The sequence below is a fragment of the Lycium ferocissimum genome, chromosome 2 (assembly GCF_029784015.1).
Source record: "Lycium ferocissimum isolate CSIRO_LF1 chromosome 2, AGI_CSIRO_Lferr_CH_V1, whole genome shotgun sequence".
In the NCBI taxonomy this organism is placed as follows: domain Eukaryota; kingdom Viridiplantae; phylum Streptophyta; class Magnoliopsida; order Solanales; family Solanaceae; genus Lycium; species Lycium ferocissimum.
In genome coordinates, this window is record NC_081343.1 from 67,310,519 (window position 1) to 67,320,196 (window position 9,678).

At 35.7% G+C, this 9,678-nt stretch overlaps 1 protein-coding gene across 1 annotated transcript; it reads right to left on the bottom strand.

Moving 5' to 3' along the window:
* Positions 1–485: 485 nt before the first annotated feature.
* LOC132046985 (uncharacterized) lies at positions 486–9,093 on the bottom strand. Its single transcript, XM_059437847.1, has 7 exons — positions 8,633–9,093; positions 4,735–4,771; positions 4,411–4,647; positions 4,278–4,325; positions 2,859–3,286; positions 2,634–2,719; positions 486–856 (listed from the first exon to the last, which is right to left on the bottom strand). The coding sequence occupies exons 1-6, from the start codon at positions 8,932–8,934 to the stop codon at positions 2,647–2,649; spliced, it is 1,125 nt and encodes a 374-aa protein (XP_059293830.1). The 5' UTR covers positions 8,935–9,093; the 3' UTR covers positions 486–856; positions 2,634–2,646.
* Positions 9,094–9,678: the final 585 nt, after the last annotated feature.

A 9,678-nucleotide genomic window follows, 5' to 3' on the forward strand; every position in this document is an offset into this window, starting at 1 on the left:
ATTAGATCAGCTATATTTTGAAGATTAATTTGAATTAGGCATTATCACGGCTATGCATTTCTGAAATTTAACTTAAAAAGATTAAAACTGTGTTTCATTATCTTGATCAAGTTCAATTTTCATCTGATTTTACCGAGAGCTTTTTTTTCAGTTAAATTTACATCCAATAAGATGGGAAAATTGCTGTTGAAACAACTATCAAATATTACACATTTCCAACTTCAACCTCAAACCAAAAAACAAAACAAAAAAGACAATCATCATCCCTGGTCGTTACATTTTATTTCCCCTCAAACGAAAAAAAATAAAAAATAGATCTAGAGGATCCCTGGTCATTACAGTTTATTTTAGTTTCAGCCGCTGCTCCAACCTGGTGTCGGAGTGGGGTGTTCCATCAGGATTGTCTGAATCCACAACAAAATTGGTTTCCTTCATGGTATTCTAATTCTAGCATATAATTTGACAGAGGCACGGAAGAGAGAGAATGGTATAAAATAACTGGTTATTATGATTTAAATAGAAGAATATGACCATACAAAGATTTCATGTCTTTTTTCATCATCGACCTGCTACGTCATAACATATAGATCTATGAAATGGGTCATATAATTAAAAGAACATTTGTAATGGGTCATAAAACCACCTAACCTGACTGGAGAAACCCAATCATTTTTACCTGGTTATTAACCCAATTCATCTAATTGTAGGATCCCCTGTGATAACTATCATGCTAAGATCATTTTGGTTCGCCGTGGTATCTACAACCAGTGTTTGCATTGGAATGTTCAGTTGAGCTCGGGAGCATGCACATTCTTGGTAGAAATTCCAGCATCGTTGCATGGTATAAAACAGGTATCTGAAAGCAATCGAATAACTGTAAGCAAAAGTGTTCCACAAAACTCTACTAATAAAACATATAGGTTTTTCGTGGTCCATCAAAGCAAAACTGGGCAAAAGTTGAAATGAAACATTACCATCTCCAATCCAAGTGATGAAACGACAAATCAAGCATTACATTCTACAATCAACCCATTAAAATGTTTACTTTTTATTCACACCAGCTCATCAAAGGGGCTTAATGGATGGATGTGGGATCTCTAAGCAAAGCTACCAGCAAAGCAGTGGCAAAATGCTTACTTTGAAGATGATTTATGACCTGCATTCTTCCAGTAGAAGGGCCAAATCCATTCCTAATCAACAAAAGGAGATCCTTTCTATGATTTCTGCAGCCTATTACTTAATCACTAGAAATTTATTCCTTAGGTGGTGCTCAGCCAACTTTTAAGAGAGAAAGGTTTTATCTGAAGGCCTTATTTCAACAAATAGTTTAGAAAATCTTCCGATACATGAACACCTATTGCAGTAACTTTATACCGCACAATGCTGAAAAGAAACATATAGCAACTACAAGAACCTCAATTGTACTTCAGTTTAGTGATTCTTTAGAGATTTCAGCTGAATGATACATCAACGAGGCTGCAGGCACCAAAATTCACACGACACACACATGACCTATTTCGGTATCAAATATATGGAATTGTTTCCAGAACTAAAAAAGAACATATACTCATGCAGACATTTACATGTGAAAGTTTACCTATGCTGACATTTGGCAGGAGAGAGTCAAAATTTAGGCAATCAACAGAATTCTTTTTGTTAGTGATAAGTAAATTAGGCAATCAATAATTCAGAGAAACAGAGCAGATTTTAGCCACAGATTACAAATAGGAGTATATACAGTTGGTATTATAAGCATTCTTACACTCTTCCGTTAGCCAGGTGCCAGAATAACAGATAAATCTCTTTGCTTTTGAATTTTAAGAATTGTCTGATAAAGGAAACATATTGCTAAAATGCATAGGAAGAGCGGTTACATCAGTGTTGTCAAAGGCGTGCTTAAAGCGCGCTTAAGCCCTGAAGCGAGGCTCAAAACATGTTGAGCGCTTCGCCTCGCTTTATGTGCGCTTCGTGTCATCATCAAGGCTCTAAGACATACTTTTCCTTGCCAATAAGCCTCTTTTGAAGAGATGACACTAGATAACTGATATTTCACTTTATCGTAATGCTTTTACAATTTCTTTGTCCATATATTTGTTATTCATGCTTATTATTATTAGTCTTGGACTCAATATACATATATTTGTAATTTTGCGCCATTGCGCCTTTTTTCATTAAAGCCCACACTTTATTTGCGCTTTGCGCTTAAAGCCCCAGCTGACCTTAGAGCTTTTTTTAGAGCTTTTTTGGGCTTTTCGCTCTTGATAACACTGAGTTACATTCATCATGACTGTGCACTAAAAAAGGTTGGAGATTAGGTAATCAGATTAAATATTGAGTTATTTGAGGTGAATAAACCTAGCCCAAGGACTTCAAACATTGACCAAATTGCTAACCGATGTATTTTAAGAAAAAGACGTAAAGACTCCAAAATTACGAAGCAAATCAAGCATAAGAAAGAAGAGAATAATCATTTAGTTTTCTTAGGAACATATTGCATACACAATTAGCCTTTATAAAGCAATAGCTCGTATAGTATGGAGAAGGTAAAAATCGAAGATGGCACCATTAAAACCAAACAAATAACCAAAATGCTCAAATGCTGAAAGTGGAAAAGACTGCCCTTTTAGACTAACCTTCATCAGACATTCAGCCCTTTGCTCTGACAGGCTTGAAGCAATCAATATTGCACAATACAGCAGATTTCATCAATTCGCCAAAGCTGCCACCAATAGCATCCGACAGTTATTAAAGCAGTTATCGCATTTTATACACGATCAGGCTATTCTGAATTAATTTAGCGGTAAAAGAGACTTAAAAATAAATAAATTGAAGAACTCTTTAGCCAGTGGTAATCTAACCGATCAATGCTGTTTCTAGCTTTCTCTGGTTGTTCTATATTATTATTCGTCTTCTCTGAGAGATCCATACTCTTGCTTGATTTTTCCTTGCGGTCGATGCTAGCTCTGGATTTATCTCTTCGATCTGTGCTTGTTCTAGGCTCTCTATTGTCTGTGCTTTGCCTAGATTTCTCCCTGTGATCTGTGCTTGACCGGGGTCTACAATCTGTGCTGCTTCGAGGGTTATCTAGTTGGCTCATGAGAAGTGCAGATGAAAAAATTGATTTCTCAATAGCTGATATGAACTTCTTCAGATGTTTTATATACTCCGGGAAGAGCTCCAAATCACAATGATTACCAGCTTTAATCCACAATGGCTCATATTTCTGCTTAGATAGCTCAAAAAGCTGTTTGCCATGGGAGCAATCAACTACATCATCTGCAGTGCCCTGGATACTCCCAAAAAAAAAAAAAATCAGATATCAGCTAGCAATTGTGAATCCAAGAGTTACCATTATAATATAACTAGAAAAAAAAAAAAGTTCTAGAGAAGGTACATCCAGAAAACAGAACACTATTTTAGAATATTAAAAAAAAAATGGATTTGTGATGATAAAAAATGATAGGGTACGGAATCAATTTGTCTCCGAGAAACTACTCTTAGCCTTTTTGTAAGGCAAATAACTCAAATTATCTGTACTATTTGCATCACCTGCATCGACTTGCATAAAGCTTTAGAGGAAACAGTCCAACTGAGATTTTACATTTGAGTCTTCAAAGACATCTTTTAACAAAATAGCTGGAAAGTGTAAAAAGGGAATAAAAATGTAGATAAAATTTATAGAACAAAAAAAAGGATGTAGATACTTTCAAGATAACATAAAGTGGCACCACTATATGTAACTTGACTATTTGAATATGGAGGACATATGCCATTGAAGGAAAAGAGGTCATATCAATGGGATAGACTAAAATAGAAAGGTCAACCAAAATAGGATGAAGGGGACGGAGTATGAACAACCCAACAAATAGAAAGGCGCGACCTTATAATAAACAACTCTAATAAGAAAAGAAATGGTTAAAAACATTCTAAAACTCAAAACTTGTCCCAGAAGAAAAAACGATGTGAAGATTGGCAGGGGCAGGGGTGGAGTAGACTAGTAGAGGTTCGTAAGTGGAGGCTAAAATGGAGAAATCTGAAGGCATAATTGCCAAGAACACCAGATATTAGTCCAACCTCTATTCTGGTTCCTCCTTAAACACAATCTAGCAAAGAAGATTTTATATACCCCAATATGCATAATTCTAGTGACCCGTTTCATATCTAAAGATCACAGTTTAACCAGTGAATTAATTTTGAAACATATGACAACACTCAATTTTATCAATATAAATGTGGTAGTAAATGTTGAAATTTGAAAAAGAAAAATGAATACTCACATGAATAACTAGGACAGGACATCCAACCAATGGTATTTTGTCAATATTCTGCATCATAAACAAGCAACTAGTTACACAATGAGCTCCAGTCCTTCAAATGAACTTCACAAACTGCTAGAAATATAAAGTTAACCTTATATATGTCAAACCAATATGTACGCTTCACTGGATACATGACACGAAGTCCAGAGAGTATTGGGCTGTGAAGAACCACTGCCCTCAATCTTGACAATCGTGATGCCAGATCCAGTGTGGGTCCACTACCAACTGATTGTCCATATAGTATGACATCTTCCTCTTTCACCCCATATGTCTCTTCAAGACATCTATATGCAGCTTCTATGTCGGCATAAGTGTTCTGCTCACTAGGCTGTAAGAGAGAAAGAAAATAAGAGTTTAACACTTCAATCTCAACATACTTCTCTCCTAATTAATCATCAAAATAAATCTTTAATACCTTGCCTGTGGACCGCCCATACCCTGAATAGTCATATCTGCCAGAAAAAAGGTTTAAGGTAATTTGAACTTCAAATATGCATAAGCCCGTGTACTAAACACAGGGTTCAAAATCAAGTTTTTCACTAGCTGTTCAAGAGGATGAGAGTAAGCAACTTTTTCCAAAACTCAGGGTAATCTTTCCCTCCAAGTTCCATTCAGATATAATTTACGCAATCAGGAAAAAGGACGAAAGGACCTGAACACAATGGTCCAAGTAGGCAGATCTCACTCGGATATCATAAAAGTTCCAAAAAGAGCTTAATGATTTCCAAGACAATACATGAGCAAGGTAAAAATGTTACTTCTACAGCCCGTGGAGTCCAGATGTAAGAAATGCTTATCTCTTACCATAAATAAATCAAGCTTTTCGACATTACTTCTCATTCACGAGGTCTGACTGGAAAACTAATCCTAGCTTTCATCAACTTTAGCAGTACCGCAAGGAACAAATTCTCAACCAATCTTCTCTTCATATGAAATAACATATAGAAAAGCATCAAGAATAATGCCCCTTCATCCCAAAGTATTTGACACCATTTTATTCACATACAGCTTTTACAACTTTCAGGAAATAAAATAACTTCCGAATGCAAAAATTTGATGGGATGTTTTCTCACACAAACTAACTTTATTTATATATAAGACTCAGATTAATGTCTTAAATCCGAGCGTCCAATCACATAAAATGGAACAAACGAAGTATTTCAACTTCAATTGTGATGTGAGAACAATTTTTTCAACTGGTTTTCTCTATGTATCAAGCAACATATTTAAAAAAGTCAAGGATAATAGACAACTATGACACTTGCGAATAGGGATGGCAACGGGGCGGTGCGGGTGCGGAGCGGGGCAGGTTTAGACTTATGCGGTGCGGTGCGGGTATAGGCATATGCGGGTGTGGGGCGGTGTTTGGCGGGTCGAAATAAATCAATTTAACATTCTTTGCGGTGCGGGGCGAGTGCAGGTTAGTGTTGAAAATTTTGAATTTGTTTGCTTTCATCGTGTCAACTGGCACTTCTTCCGTGTATATCTCAACTCTCTAGATAATGGTATGAAAATAAATTTGAAAGGCAACTGAGTGCCATTTTTCTCGGCATATATACTAACTTTATAAATAACACTTAAATTTACATGATCATTTTCATTTAATTTTTCCAGTAAGAAAAAATAATTTTGATATAGTTTACTTAACTAAGACAAGATTTCATTACTATTTCACGTCCACGTAGATAATATTCGCATAAGTGTGTATCTGATTATCATTTTAAGAAGATTCCGTCAAAGTTAAAATAAAGTCCATCTTATTTTAAAGTAAGGGCCATCAATTTTCACTGAGTAAAAGTAAACTCTTTGATAAAAATAGCATTACATGTGTACATAGTAATAATTCTTTTAATTCCTAAATTTTCAGATTCCCCCAAAAACAAAAACTAAACTTTTATATATTAATTAGTAAAGTTAATTTTTGACTAACGTAAACTAAAACTAACTATTATATTAGTTACTGAAAGTGAGCCTAGATTTATTACGTGGAAGAAAATTACACTTAATAAGATCAAATAAGTAATTTTGGATGAAAGTAGGGGTGGCAAACGGGCGGGTCGAGTCGGATATGGGCCGGATCGAAAATGGGTTGACAAAAAACGGATCAATTACCCGATCCGCTCATATTTAACACAGTTAAAAATGGGTTACCCGACGGATAATATGGATATCCATCTTATCCATAGTATCCAAAACTACTTTCAAAGATGTTGGCTTCATGTAGCTAATATGGAGAAGATTAATTTACCATTTTGTCCACAAATCCAATCCCCGCACATAGTTCTCAAATTGTGGGAAGAATAGAACTTCGAAACTTTTCAATGACACGACCTCCAAGAAAATCTTTTTTAGAAACTACCCATCCAACCCTACCCCCCCACCCCCCCCCCACCACCCACTCCCTAACCAAATGGATCTTCACCTACCCACCCCATCCACCCTATCGCACACCACCGCTCCACCCAACCCTCACCAACCCTCCCAAAGCCGTCTCTTTCATATATGACTACTTTGCACGGAAGACAATCCCAAAAAGGACTATGTTTGTAAACTAGCCATTTTTTAAAAGTGACACAAAAAGGGCTATTTTTGTAAATTGATCATTTTTGAAAGGTGACATAAAAATGGTTATTTTTGAAAAAATATATTTCTTGCAAAACGACCGAAAATGCAAATTTGCAAAAATAGCAACTTTTTTTGTCATTTTTCAAAAAATGGCCACTTTACAAAAGTAGCCATTTTTGTGTCACTTTAAAAAAATAGCTACTTACAAAAGTGACCACTATCTTAGAAATGGCACATTGTAAAAACGTTTATTTTAATACTTTCACAAAGAAGCTATTTTAAAAATGGCTACTTTTGCTAAGTAGTTAGTTTTTAAAGTAACTACTTTCACAAAATGACTGTTTATGAAAATTGACTACTTTCAAAAAGTTACTATTTTTAAAAAGTATCTACTTTCACAATGTGGCTATTTTCTAAAAGTGACTATTTTCTTAAGTGACTACTTTTGCAAAACGACTATTTTTGAAAAAGTAGCTACTTTTCGCGAGTAATATTTTGAAAAAGCAGCTACTTTTGTAATTTGATTACTTTTGTAAACTTGCTATTTTCGAAAGTTACTACTTTCACAAAATGCCTAGTTTTGCAAAGTGATTAGGTGAGAGGTGGGGTTGAGGGTAGGGATAAACTTAATTGAGAGGGTTTTAGAGGGGAAGGGGTGGGGATAGTGGGGTTAGTGGGGCAGGGTAGGATAAAAAAGAAGGGGTGGTTAGGTGGTGGGGTGCGGTAAACTAGAGAAAATGTTTTCCAAAACATTTTGACCAACCAAACATAAAAAAATTAGAAAACATTTCCTCCATACCAAACACACTATATGTCAGGGGTTTTATCCACTTTATTCGTTAATTTACCCATATTTTAAGTGGATAATATGGGTTGACTCATATTGGACCCATTTTAAATGAGTTGGGTATCCAACCCACTTAAAATGGGTTGGGTCGGGCGGATAACCATATTTTTTACCCATTTTGCCACCTCTAGATGAAAGCAACAGAAAGATTAAAATAATAACTTAGTTGCCAGTGGGTGGTTAACTGGTTATTATCTAAAAGGACTCATTTAAAGTCCAGTTATTCTCAACAGAGTTAAAAAATGAATCAAGAATGGATCATCATTATTGGGACAAGTTATACCCGCGGGTGGATGCGGTTTGTGCGCGGGGCAGGTGGACGCGGGTATAGATGCTTTGCGGGGCGGGGCGGGTTGAAAATTTGTGGGTTAAGATAGAACCCGCACCGCACCCACACCGCCCCGTTGCCATCCCTACTTGCGAATTTCCTGATGCAAGATCTGAGATGCATCATTTGTATTAGACTTAAGGAAACTTAATTGTTTTAGAAATTGGCAAGGATAAAAAGAACTTGTAAACTACCTTGATGTATACACTGGATCCTATTACTAAATCAAAAAACAACTGTTTCATTCTCATCCGATAGCAAGACATCTACTTTTCACCCCAAAAAGGAAAAAGCAAAAAACCTTAAATAATTAAAGTTAAAAAACAAATATTCCCTCTGTCCCAATTTATTCAAGAGTCAATTTGACTAATTTTAAAGCTAAAAATGGATTAGATCAACTCAATAAGATGCAATTTTTCTTATCTAATAATTAACCCACTTTGATTTACACTGAATTCTACTGTTGAATCAAAAAAGCAACAAACTGTTTCATTCCATCTACTTTTCACCCCAAAAAACTTTAAATAATTAAAGTTAAAAAAAAAAAAAAGTAGTTGTAGTAGTAAATATTACCCCATTAAATTGACCCGAAGATGTTGACTGAGTTCAGTAAACAAGTCATACATCTGCCCTAGATCAGCTGCGTTCCCATGGGAGTACAGCACCGTCAAAATCGCCGCCGGATTCCTAATATACACCGCCACAATCTCCGTTCCTTTCTTCGTCGGTAACTTCAAGACGTCCACGTTTTCCTTCCCTGCCACGTCACTCAACTTCAATTTCCCCGTCGTTTCTTCCACCACCACACGATATGACGGTGGATTTGGCGGAAAAAACGCAAACTTTGCTGCCATTGATGACGTCACCGCACCCATTGTGTACAAAAATATTTACACACACACACAGAGCAAAAAGGTAACAGATTTTATAAGTGTAGAATCCCACTAAATTCTAGATTTAGGGTTCCGAATCGAAATCCGTAATTATGGTAAGAATATCAACGTATATTGGTATGTATGTATATCTCTACGGCTATACGTATAGATTTATTTATACGTTTGAACGGAGAAGAAAAAGGAAGAGTGTGAGGGATTTCCGGCGTTAAAAAGGAAGAGACCACGTGTAATACAAGACTGCTTGGAAAATTAGGTGTTGTACGCTGCTGTTGTACGGTAGGACAATGTACTACTCATGTGAATGTTTGACACGTGTCAGCTTGGGTTTTACTGGTCCGTTGATGGCACACAGATGTCTCTTTTACTGGCGATGATGAGAATCATGTTTGCATTATTATGTAATGCAAGATTGCTACTTTATGTAGTTTTACGTTTATTTGTACTCCTTTTATTTCTAACTTATTTTTCTTTTTAATCCATTTAAATAAAATGTATTTTTCCTTTTCAGTAACTCTTTAATTTTAACTCTCCAAATAATATATTTAATATCACAAAATTAAATAACATTTTGATACATTTCGCATAGGCGTTTGGCAATGAAAATCAAATATCTTTCACTTTATTTGAAATTATGAAGCTGGAGTTGGAGACGGAGAGTTGTATTTGATTATAAAATCAGACAATAAATTGAAATGGAGGGAGTAATTTTATAATTAAACTATT

What these genes read in the sequence shown, in the direction of transcription:
- LOC132046985 (XM_059437847.1), bottom strand. Translation starts at nt 8,934, where the DNA reads ATGGGTGCGGTGACGTCATCAATGGCAGCAAAGTTTGCGTTTTTTCCG. An exon ending in CTTCGGGTCAATTTAATGGG is followed by an intron (nt 4,772 to 8,632) that starts GTAATATTTACT and finishes TTTTTCTGGCAG; the next exon opens with ATATGACTATTCAGGGTATG. An exon ending in GTCCTGTCCTAGTTATTCAT is followed by an intron (nt 3,287 to 4,277) that starts GTGAGTATTCAT and finishes GGGAGTATCCAG; the next exon opens with GGCACTGCAGATGATGTAGT.